Below are 12146 nucleotides of genomic sequence, written 5' to 3' on the forward strand. Positions count from 1 at the left end.
GCAAACCCATCCTTAGCACTGACTAAAACAGACACAGCAGGGCTTGGACTGTCTGGTTTGCCTCCCCCTCCTGTTTGTGAACCTTTCCCCCTTCCCCAGGGGATTCTAGGAGGCCCTCCTCCCTTTTTCCCCTTTGGCTGGGAAAGAGACTACAGTCTGAACAGTGCCAGACACCTGCCTGCCAGATGTGGCGATTCCCCATGCTGCCCTACCCCACTGTCTCTCTTTCCCCACCCCACTGAGCTCAGGCAGAGGGAGCCCCCCACAGAGTGATTTACTGCGGCAGTCTCCTCCTCAAGTGCCCCTTCAGGCCTCTCCCTCCCTCCCTCTCTCTCTCTCTCTCTCTCTCTCTCTCTCTCTCTCTCTCTCTCTCTCTCTCTTCTGGTGCCCATGCTCCCCTCTTTTCCAACCAAGACCAGGAAGCCTCCTCCCACTTTGGGCTGTGGGGCCCTGGGCTGGGGGAGCTCTGGCTCCCTCTCTGACTGAAGAAGGAATGGGTGGGTGAAGGGTTACACCCTTGCTGCACCCCTGGGAGAGAAATCAGCAGCAGGACTGAGGACGGTGGCAGCCAGAGCTGATGTCATTCTCAACAGGGAGGAAGGAGTGGAGTAGTCTAACAGAATGGGACCAGCATTCCAGAACTAGATGCAGAGGTCCGGGGCCTCTGAGAAGTTCCTGGGTAGACCAGAGACTGACTGGGGCTGTGTCGTGGATATCAAAGTTTCGCATGTCTGGTTAGGTCTCATCTAACCCTACAGGCATCGACCCCAAACACTCAGGAACTCCAAGCCCTTGCCCTTCTTTCTTTGGTGTCTTCCTGGGTCTCCCTAGGTCCTTTTCAACGTGGCACTTCCCTCTCTGCTCACCTCCCAGGCACCCCGTCCTCTACTTCCTGGCCATAGCAGAACCCACCAGGATCCCACTAAACCAGGGACCCATGTAAAACCTGTTTTCCTCCCATCCATCCTTGTAACCTAACATCCAAAGGTCTCTGCTGGGTTGCAGCAGGGTTCATGGTGGAACTGAGGCAGGAGGATGAGAATGTCAGAGACTGTACACGTGGAGAGTCCAAGGAAGTAAGGGAAGTGGGGGAGGGCAGAAGAAGAAAAGTGAAGCAGTGAAGGCAGAGGCAGAGAGAAGTGAGTGAAAACCTATACAAAGGACACAGGCACGGCTAGAGCAGAGAAAAAGAACAGAGGTGGAGACAGGAGGGACCCAGCAAGAGAAGGCTGGGGGTGGGGCAGGAGGGGGCAGGCTGGCTCTCCTGGGCTGCTGTATGCTGACAGGTCATAAATCATGTATATGCACATGTGCACATGACACATGTATGTAGGGGCCTGAGGTGCTGAAAAGGATGGTGTCCACAATATTATCCTTTTAGTCGCCTCTTCCTTTGAGGCACCTCACCATGTCCCAGTATTCCTGATGCTCCAGGGACCATTCTGAAGGTACTTCCACATCTTCTCAGGAACCCTGGCTTTCTCACTTGGAATACAAGCCTGCTGGAATGTTCAGGATCCACAGAATAATCAGAAGGCCCCATCCCCTCACTGCACACCCTGTGGCTGCCCACCAGCTGCTCCTGTCCGTCTTCTCCTCCCCCTCTTCTTGTCTGCCCCCTCCTCTGCAGCAACCCCTCCCCCAGACTCTGACCCTCAGCCTGCCTAGGGCCTGGGTCAGAGGGGAGACAAAGACAGGATTTATTACCAGTGTAGAGAAGCAGCCAGAGAGCAGAACTGAAGGCAAGGGCTGACCTCCCTGAGATACAAGAAGCTGGAAAGCGGGGCTCTCCTGGCTCTTGCTCAGCCTTGCTCTCTTCATCTTCCCTGAAAGCAGAGAAGATGCCCCTGAGGCAGTCTTTGGCCTCTAAAGGAAAATTTGAGAGGGAAACAGATGAGACTCATGTCACAGGGTCACTCTCCTACGGATATTGAGTAGGAACCAGGCTTCCAGTTGTTTCTTTGGTTAGAAAGATGAGGGAGGCGGCTGCCAGATGTGGTACAGAGGACTACTTTCTAATACACAGAGGGTCCTCACATGGCAGGCCGGTCGGATCACCAGCAGGAAGGGAAATGGGGGTACTGGAAGACAGGAGGCACAGCCCCGCTGGAAGAAGAGGCAGCAGGACTGGTTAGGGCTACCAGCTCCATCTCCTGGGTTTCCTCCCTGAGATGGCACTCAGAGTGAGGAAAGCTGCCTTTGAAGCAAACACAGTCGGCCTGAGATTGTCTAGTCAGCAGACAGGATGTGCCGGAGGAGAGGCGAGGATGATGCAGGGGGTTCCGAGAAACCAGACTGTCTCTGCTGTGGGTGGATGCTGAACGTCTCCCACTACCTGCCCTTGGAGGCCCCTCCAAAATCTTGATGCCCCTGGAATGCAACACCCTGCTTTCTGCTTTACCTTGCTGTTTTCAAAGAAGGACAGACACTAGAGTAAACTTCAAGCAAGGGCAAGGTGGAAGAGCCAGTGAGCCTTCACCTCAGTACCAGCAACCCATTCCTATCCAGGGCTGATGAGGGAAAACTTGGGGTCTGCTCTCAGACTCCTCTACAAGGAGCAATCATTGTCTAATTTCTGATGAAATGCTAGAAGTTGGAAATTTTACTGGGAAGGGTAATGGATTGGGAGAAAACAAAAGAATTGGGAGGGGGCAGGAAAAGGGAGAGGAGATCCTGTCTTTTTTCCTTACTCCCCCTTCCCTCGATTGAGGAGGCAGATTTACAGCCTTGGTGTTGGGGGGAGGTGAGCATAAGGAAGACAGATCTGCAGTTTTGCCCTCTGAGTGTCTGGGTACTTAGCTTTAACTCCCCCATTAGCATCAATCCCCATCTTGCTGCCCATCCGTCTTCTGACATCAGCTCCTTCCTCTCTCTGCAGGCCAGGCTTTCTGACCCTAAGTGGCTCTTAAAGGGCCAGTCTAGACCCCATTCTTTCCCTCCTCTCACTGGGGCGAGGGAGGGGGGCAGTAAGTTGGTGCCTGTGCATGTGTGCTGTGGCCATCCTTGCTGAGGCCCGTGTCACCCAGGGTATGGGTGGGGGCAGGGTGACTTCCCCAGTTCTCTGTAGACCTCCCTTATGTCATGGCCCCTATCGTTTGTCTGCTACCTCCCCAACCTAGAGCAAAGACGCTGCTGGCCAGGGGCTGAGGGCTGGAGAAAGCATGTGGATCCTTAGGCAGATGCCCCCCACCCCCACCCCATTTCCTGGAGGCCCAGGGCAAGGAGTGTTTTTAATTCTCAGCCAGCAGTGGAGGTGGGCAGGTTGGGAACAGAGGCTCTTAGGGAATGCATTGGGCGCCACATTCCTAAGCCTCCTTTCCCAAAGATCCAGGCTGTGGGCTCGGTGGGAGATTTCAAATCCCTTCTGTGAAGGGGATGTCAACCCGGAGAAACCTGCTTGCTAGCGCCTCTCCCTAGTTCATTCCTCAGCAACCGAGCTTAGAGGCGCAGAACAGCAGACTCCTCCTGGTCCTCTGAAGAAAGACTGTAACTGCCCTCCAGGGTCTCCAACAACGACGGGATGCTCACAAAGTTCCTCCCTGATCTGCCTTCCATCCGATCTGCTGCAAAACCCTGCAGGCATCAGAGGGGGCTCTCAAGGATCGAACCGTTCTCTCTTACTGGTATCAGACGCCCACCACCCACAGCCCCGGAGCTCCCTCTGGCTTGAGATTAGAGGGAGCCGCTGGTGGGGTTCTTGGGAAAGTGGCCGTGTCCGAAATAGGAGCCCTCACTGCACCCCAGCGGCCCCTTATTTATCACCCTCCAAACCTCACTCTCAAAGAAGCATAAATATTCCTAATTCCTGAAGGCCGAGCCTGAGCTCGTAAATCTAAGCGGGGGTGGGGTGGGGTGGGAGGGGTCCCGCGCAACAAACGCGACAGAGCTCCCACGGGCTGCGCGCCGCCGCCTCGGGCCCGCCGGCCTCCTGCCCGGCTCGGCGGTGCGGCGGGCACGCGCGGCGGGCACGCGCGGGTGCGGGGGAGGGGCGCGCGGCCTCGCTCCCAGCCGCGCCCCCCGCCTTCGGCGCCCACCGAGCCGTAAATCAGGGCCGAGGCCGCTGGGCCAATAGCAACGCGACTCGTAAATCGGCCTGTCAAGAACAGCCAATGAGAGGCGGCGTTAAATCAAGTCCTGTCAGCGCTCGGCCAATGAAAGTCTCTGGGCTGACCATAAATCTGCCGGCGAGAGACAGCGAAAGTGAGAGAGTGTGTGCGCGCGAGCGAGAGCTGGCGGGCGGGGCCGTGGGGAGGCGCGAGGCGGGGACCCGCGGGCGGGCGGGCGGGAGACTGCAGTCTGCAGAGAGACGCCCAGATGGAGAGGGACAAAGAGAGGCCACGACAGTGCGCGGGCTCGCGCGGGAGGTTGACCGAAGTGGGGATACAGGCACTGACTTCTTACCCGAACAGTGCGCCCCAAGAGAAAAGCCCCAGGAAAGCCGTCTCCCGTTCCCTTTCTCCTAACTCAGCCTTTATTGAAATTAGGAACGGAAATGAGTGCAGAGCCCCCCACCCCCACCACCCCAAGGGTGAAAAGGCAACTTCCTTGCTAAATTTCTGTCCTTTGGTCTTGGGACTCTTTGTGTCCCCTGAGTCCCTCCCCCTCCGCGCGCCCAGCAATTGAAGATTAGGAAGTCACTCTGATGTCTAATTGCAATCCCTACCGTTGTTCCCTTCTACTTTGAGGAAGCTTTTGAATTGCCTTCAAGGAATGTGAAAAGTGAACCCTTTTACAAGCCTTCAGAGAGCTGTCAACCTTCAGAATCTTGGGAGGACTGAGCAGGAAGGACTTTTAGGGTTCGCCTGGTCACCTGATCTAGCTTCCGCAACGCAGCTGCTCAGTGGTGGTTAGTCCTTAATGCTGGCAACAGCTCTGGTTAGACTTTGCCCTCAAACCACAGTTTATCACTTAATAGCCTTTTGACTTTGAACAAATTAACCTGTTGGTGTTTGCTTTCACATTTGTAAGAAAGTATAATAGCTCGTCATGGGAATTTTATGCTTACATGAAGTATCTTTGCATGGGTAGCACTACACAGAGTGTCCCCGATTTTCAGCTTTCTACAGATCATGAAACCTGAAGCCTAGAGTGGCCCAGAGGTCTCAAGTTCATGGAGCTTGTCACTCAGGTCCTTGGTCAGGTCTCAGCTCCACAATCCAGGCAGCTGTCTTCGCCCTGTCTCAGTAGCCTCAGTTTTGTTTGTTGGCTGCGGAGAACACCTAGAAACACAGGCTCTGGATTAGTTCCTGAGTGGGGTGTCTTTCTATTCTTATTTCAGTATTTAAAATGTTTCTTGTCTCAAAACAGGCATTTGGGGATAGAAAGGGGCATCTTGTCAACCCAACTCATATTGCATTCCCAGTACTCTCATGGTGCTCACCCAATACCTTACTTTGTCCCACCTTAGATAAGGATGGAGACTCCAGTAGCTGAGCACAGTGACTCACACATGAAATGCCCACCTTCCAGAGTCTGAGGCAGGAGGATCAGGTATTCAAGGCCAGCCTCGGCCACATAGTGACACCCTGTTTCAAAAGAAAAAACAATGGTCTCAGCAAGGATTACATGCCTGTAATATTTGTCTTGGAAAAAAAAAGACCAAAAAAACACCAAACCCAAAAAACTAAACCAAAACAAAACCCCCAAAACATCCTCATTTTCCTTTCCAAGCTTGTGTGTGTGTGTGTGTGTGTGTGTGTGTGTGTGTGTGTGTGTGTGTGTGTGTGTGTGTGTTCGCGCGCGCGTGTAGGTGCAAATCCTGAGCCTCCACCCTTGGTCAGGGATCTTGCTGGCACTTTCAATACTCAACCGGAAGTCAGAAAGGAAGCGCAGAGAACCAGCGCCATCTGGTGGACATTATGCTTTCGGGCGATAGCTACAGATGAAGCTTGGGAAGGCAGGGGTGTGCCCTCCGACATTTCTGCCGGGCTTTCCTCGGCCTGGACAGGAAGATCGGAGGAAGAGAACTTCCCATGTACAGCTGCCACCCGCTAAGTTCGATTCCATTTTTCCAGGACACAGTCTCCACCTTGACTGCCCTCTTGCTTGGGGGCACAGTGGACAGGATTCACCTCAGGGGTATAACCTGTAGAGTTGAATAAACCTCCTGGCCTAGATGGGTATCCTGGCAGCAGTGGTGAGTGGTAAGGCCTGTTTGATTAAGGAAAAGGACACACACCTGTAATCGGGCTGTGGCTAGAGAAGAGTCTCAAGTTTGAAGGCAGCTTGGGCTACATAGCAAAACTGTCTCAAAGGAAAAAATAAAAAGGGAGAGAGAAAGCTAATTCTCTCCAAGTACCATACATGTCCTGCAACCTAGGACCCTGTCAGTCACAGGCTGTGTCTGTCCCTGGATAGCTGCTCTCTGCCTTGCTCGAACACACCCCAAAACCTCAAATACCAGGTTCCAGTTCTGATCCTGACTTAGGTCTTTCTTTCCCAGGTAACCACTCCTGGGCGTTAAAAGCATGCAATGCGGGGCTAGAAACACAGGCTGGTCAGTGAAATGCTTACTATGCAAACACGGGGACCGGTGTTTGGCTCTCCTGCACATCTGTAAGAATTGTGCATGGCTGTGCATTGCTGTAATCCCAGCACTGGTGAGGCCATGTCCTTCAGGAGGGTACCTGGAGCTTGTTGGCCAGCCAATCTAGCCAAATTTCTGCGTTCCAGGTTCAGTGAGAAACACTGTTGCAAAAACTAAGGTGGAAAGAGACCAGGGAATACCACCCACCCACCCCACGCGCACACACACACACATGCGCAGAGTGAGAAGCATTTATTAATAATTGACCTTGCATAACGCAGGGCTGACACATTGATTCCTGGATGGGAAAGCAGTGTACCCCAACACCACTGAGGTCGTCTGTGAAAATGTCCAAGGACTGAAAGGCGGGGCCTGCCCTCCGTGGGCCACTCCTGATGCTGGCCTGCCCTGGTGAATGAACTAACAGCTCTAATGGAACCGACGGAAACTCTGTGGCCCGCGTTTCAGGATGAAGCCATATGCGTGGCGGAACTGGCGGTTCATGGCTGCGTAGAGCACAGGGTTGATGCAGCTGTTGAGCCAGGTGAGGTTGGCAGCCACCATGTGCACTACCCGCGGAGCGCGGCCCCTGGCGTCCAAAATGTTGAGCAGCAGGAAGGGCATGTAGCTGAGGGCGAAGCACAGGAACACTGCGAAGCACATGCGCGTCACCTTCCCGAACTCCGAAGGGGCATTCGGCGCTCTGCGCGCTCCTGCAGCTTCCTGGGGCCTGTGATGCGCTTCAGGAAGGCCTCTCTCTACAGTGTGCTGGGCTGCCTTTCTGGTGCCCTGGCCCCCCGCTTCTGAGGAGTCACCTTCCAGGGTCTGGGTAGTCGCAGCACTGACTGGCTCAGATGAAATGCCCTCGCTGGGTCCTCTTGAGGCAAGCCCGCTGTCTAGCTCCTGGAAGTGGCCAGGCATGGCCTCATCTGTCCCAGCCACCTGGTGAGAGGGGATGTTGGCTCGCTGCAGCCGGTATTGGTCTAGCGCTCGAGCCGCACGCTTCACTTGGCGGTGGATGAGGCAGTAGAAGACGCCCACACTGCTGAGCCCAAGCACAAAGAAGATGCCCATGAGGATGGTGGTGTAAGGCCGGCCTCGAATGCGATCAAAGCTGCAGGTGCAGACCACTGGCACCAGGACAAACACGTGCCAGAGTGGGGCAAAGCTTGCCACCCCCACGATCCAGCTGCCCACCAGCGCCAGCACAATCCCCTTGGCACTGAAAACCTGGGGAAAGAGCTTAGGGTGGGCAATGAGGAGGTAGCGTCCTAGAGCAATGAGACAGAGGGTGAGAATAGAGACAGAATTGGAAGTAAAGAGGAGGAGCCCGAATATTCTGCAGAAGATGGCGCCTGTGCGCCAGTGGAGGTGGAGGTATGTGTCCACGGAGAAAGGCTGCAGGAGCGTGCAGTAGAGTAGATCAGCCAGGGTGAGGTTGGCAATGAGCAGGTTGAAGCGAGTTCGGAGCTGAGGACGGATGGCCAATGCCAGCAGGGTGAGCACATTGCCCACGGTGCCTGTCACAGCTACTACCACGCCCCAGATAACGGCAAAGTAACGATAACTCAACACGGACTCATGGTAACAGGAGAAGTTGGCATCCGAGGTGTTCCACATGATGGAGACTGAAGGGAGAGCAGAGGAGAGGGAATGAGAATTCGCTCTTCATCTTGACTTCTTCCAACAGCTGTGTCCCCTCACACCCTTCTGCACCTAGAACTTAAATTCACGATTCTGGAAAGCCACACTCACACTTCATCTCCAAGTTCCCAGCTCTCTCCTTAGGCTCTCTCTCTCCTTTCTTTTCACACTCTTAGATTTCTTTCCTAAATTCTTATCAAATGTCCCTTCCGGAAACGTTAATTCTCTGTTCCCCCAAACCCCAGGCCCCTTCAATATGTGTGGGATGCTCCTCGTAAACCTGGCAGCCTCCATCATAATTCCTTCCCAGTTCTTGAAGACCAGCCAGGAGTCCCTTGTCCTCTGCTCCTCCTGCACAATAGAACCCCAATCTTTCTTTCTTTCTTTCTTTCTTTCTTTCTTTCTTTCTTTCTTTCTTTCTTTTTTTTTTGTTCTTTGATAGTGTCTTGTTATGTAGCTCAGGCTGGCCTTAACTCACAGTGATTCTCTGACCTCAGACCTGTACCACTATTCTCCTGACCTTAAATTTTCTGATTGTAACTACCTGGAAAATGAGAGGACTAAGAAAGTAAGATTGTGTAACACACACACACACACACACACACACACACACGAGTGTACACACGATATGCTCACCTGAGGTTGCCAATTTTCACACTTTCTTCAGTAAACGAAGTCTAGCTCACCTAAAGAGCAGGCCTTCCTTGGGGCAGTCAGCCTTCCAGCGGGACATATAATGTCTCCTACCATGTTAGACCAAGAGAATAAGAAACTCCCTAGTTACCCAACCTCAGCCACTTCCTTCCCTACCTCCAGCCAGTCCTACTAATTTTATCTTGCCTACTAAAGTCCGAGCTTCTCTGTTGAAATTCCCCTCCAACTTACTCCAGAGTTGTCTCATTCTTTTCTTTATCCTTCCTGAAACCCAAATGACATTTCCTTCCGTTCTGTGAGGCAGGGCCTCTCTAAGGTCATTGCTGAGAACTGTTGAGCAGGGAGACAGTGTCAGATCCTCCAGACCACTTCTGTTTTTGTTTGTTTGAGACAGGGTCTGACTCATTATCCCAGCCTACCCTAGAACTCCAGAAATCCCCCTGCCTCAGCTATTTGAGTACTGCGAGTATAGGCATGAGTTACCACACCTGACTGGGCCATTTCTCAAGAGGTCTGAAACCAAGACCAGGTTCTAGAAGCAATGGTAGAACCATTGAGCTTGAAACCTGGAGAGCTTAGGCTTGTTTTGTAATAACAGTTCCTTTCTTCTCTTCAGAGTCCAGAGATGACTTACATCAGAGGGTCCCAAATGGCGCTTCAGCACATCTGAGAAGTGGAGTCAGATCAAAAGATATGGGTTTGGGACTGGCGAGGTGGCTCAGCCTGTACAGGCACTTGCCTTGGCCTGAGTTGTATTTTAGGACTTACATGATAGAAATAGAGAATCAATTCCTGCAAATTGTTCTCCAACTTCCATACAAGTTCTGTGTGACATATGCATCTATAAACACACACATAAATAAATGTAATAAAGTTTTTTCTGAGGCAGAGTCTTAGTTGACCTGGAGCTCATTATATAGATCAGGCTGGCTTTGAACTCACAGAGATCCACTTGCCTCTGCCTCCCAAGAGCTGGAAATAAAGGTGGGAGCAGGGACTGGTGGTACAGGTTGATAATCACAGTTACTCAAGAGGATCACAGTTCTTAAGATGTGTCAGAGTTACATAGTGAGTTCTAGGCCAGCCTTGGTAATTTTAGTGAATGAGAATTTATCTCCAAACAAAAAGTAAATTTGGCTGGCTAGTGTTGGTGTAAACCTTTAATCCCAGCATTGGGAAGCATAGGCAGGTGGATCTCAATGAGTTCAAGGCCAGCCTGGTCTACAGAGCGGGTTCCAGGACGCCAGAAATGTTACACAGAGAAATGAAGAAAAAAAAAAAAAGATAAAATTTGGCTGAGGATATAAGTCAGTGGTAGAATGCTTGCCCAGAATGTATAAGGTCCTGGGTTCAAGTCTCAGAATTGAGTGAACCAAGTATGCAAGTATACTAGTACACATCTGTAATCCCAGCACTCAGGAAGTAGAAAGTTCAGAAGTTCAAGGTCATTCTCAACTACTAAGTAAATTTGAGGCTAGCCCAGGCTACAGGAGACTCCTCCTTAAAATAGATAAATAAATTGAGGCACAGCACTCAGGAGGCAGAGGCAGGTGGATCTCTGAGTTCAAAGATAGCCTTGTCTATGTAGGGAGTTTCAGGATAGCTCGGGCTACACAGAGAATCCCTGTCTCATAGAGCCATACCCAAACAAAATAAAACCACAGATGCTTAAGTGGTCCAGGCTGTTGACTCCTGCTTGCAATCCCAGCCCTTAGGAATCAGAAGCAGTGGGCTTCGGGCATTTGGAGGCCAGGCTGGGAACAAACTGAGACTGTGTTTCAAAGACAAACAAACAAATGATGACTCCATGTTTTGTGGTGGGTTGGTGGGGCTGCTAATTAATGAGACAGAAGATCTAGGGTGTGGCTCAGTGGGTAGAATTCCTAGGGTTCAGTTCCTAGCACCGAAAGGAAGGATAAGGAACATGGCAGGAAGAATGAGCTTAGAGAGAGGCGTGAATAATATATTCCATTTTGAAACATCAAGTTTGGGGCATGTCAGTTTCCCAGCCTCTCCAACTCATTTCTCCTAGTCCCTCCCTGCCATCTTCCCCACATCAGACTCAGCCTATTTACATTTTCTTTTTATATTTATTTGTTTGTTTATTTTTTTGTGTGTGTGGCAGGGGAGAGAGGAATGTACATGTCACAGTACAGATGGACAACTTGAGGGAGCTGGGTCCTAAGGATGAAGGACTAAAGTCCTTAGAGTTGGTAGTAAGCCCCATACTCAGAGTCCCTCATTCCTCCATTCCTTCCTCTAAAGGGTTGCCTTTGCCCTCATCCTTCAGAACCTCTCATCTCTGTCTTTAATGTATGTATCTATATGTATGGGTGTTTTGTCTGCATGTATGTCTGTGCACCACACGCATGCCTGTTGCCCAGGGAGGCCAGAAGAGGGCTTTAGGTATCCTGGGAATGGAGTTACTCGCTTGCCATGTGGGTGCTGGGAATTGAACACAGGTCCTCTGGAAGAGCAGCCAGTGCTCTTAACACGGAACCATCTCCCCAGCGCCACTCTTTGCCTTTTTTGAGCTCCAAAGTAAAAAACCTATTGCTAGGCTGGGGCCCCACTTCAGTTGATAAGCACACCTCTCCTTCCTCTTTCAGTCAACATCCTACGCTCGCTCCCGTCTTCTGCAAGACTGGGAAGTGGGGAGAGACGTGAGAAAGACAACCGCTCAGGGGGCCGGTGCAGACTCTGGGTTTGAGTCTGGTTTTTTGGTTTTCTTGTCCACTACCCGGTAGAGCTGGATGGCATGGCATGAGGGGATGGGGTGGAGAGGTGTGTCACTCACAATTCTTGGGATTATGTGTTTAGGCTGGATTCTGCGTGAAGAGTTTCCCAGTGCCCCAAGACACAGGCCACTTGGAGTCTCATGAGAGTATCGTAGCAGATCTGTAGAGGGCACAGCCTGGATGGTCTTAGACACAGGAGGTCTCAAAGGATCCTTAAAACTCAAGCCTGCTTGCTGGTCGAAAACTGAGGTTCATGCAGGACATCCCGAGTCAGTATATGAGGCCTATCCCTGCTTTCTCTGTCTGTTTTGTTGGTGTGGGTCCCCATTATAGACACACAAGCCTGGGTTCTTTCCTTTGTCTGGGTTTAGAGCCCTCTCCCTAGAATTGTGAGAAACTCTAATGAACAGACAACTCCTTTTCTGCGTTCTTAGCGCCGCCTAGTGGAGTTGTAGAGAATTCTCAACAGTTTAGGTTGAGGATTCCCTCTGGCCAAGTTTACACGAGCTAGGTAGGGACTGAGTGAGATTCCCAGGCTCTGCTGGCTTCACACAACCTCTTCCCAATCTCGTTTCCCGTCCTCC

General features: G+C 51.8%; 1 protein-coding gene across 2 annotated transcripts; it reads right to left on the reverse strand.

Moving 5' to 3' along the window:
* Positions 1-6763: 6763 nt before the first annotated feature.
* On the reverse strand, positions 6764-11925 carry Gpr84 (G protein-coupled receptor 84). Of its 2 annotated transcripts, none has more exons than XM_076556984.1 (2): positions 11622-11925; positions 6764-8154 (listed from the first exon to the last, which is right to left on the reverse strand). In XM_076556984.1, exon 2 carries the CDS (start codon positions 8144-8146, stop codon positions 6956-6958), a length of 1191 nt encoding a protein of 396 aa, XP_076413099.1. In that variant the 5' UTR covers positions 8147-8154; positions 11622-11925; the 3' UTR covers positions 6764-6955. The 2 variants fall into 2 exon arrangements, with proteins under 2 accessions (XP_076413099.1, XP_006981860.2); XM_006981798.3 differs by lacking the exon at positions 11622-11925 and adding an exon at positions 8807-8925.
* Positions 11926-12146: the final 221 nt, after the last annotated feature.

This window comes from Peromyscus maniculatus, chromosome 20 (genome assembly GCF_049852395.1).
Source record: "Peromyscus maniculatus bairdii isolate BWxNUB_F1_BW_parent chromosome 20, HU_Pman_BW_mat_3.1, whole genome shotgun sequence".
NCBI classification, from domain to species: Eukaryota; Metazoa; Chordata; class Mammalia; order Rodentia; family Cricetidae; genus Peromyscus; species Peromyscus maniculatus.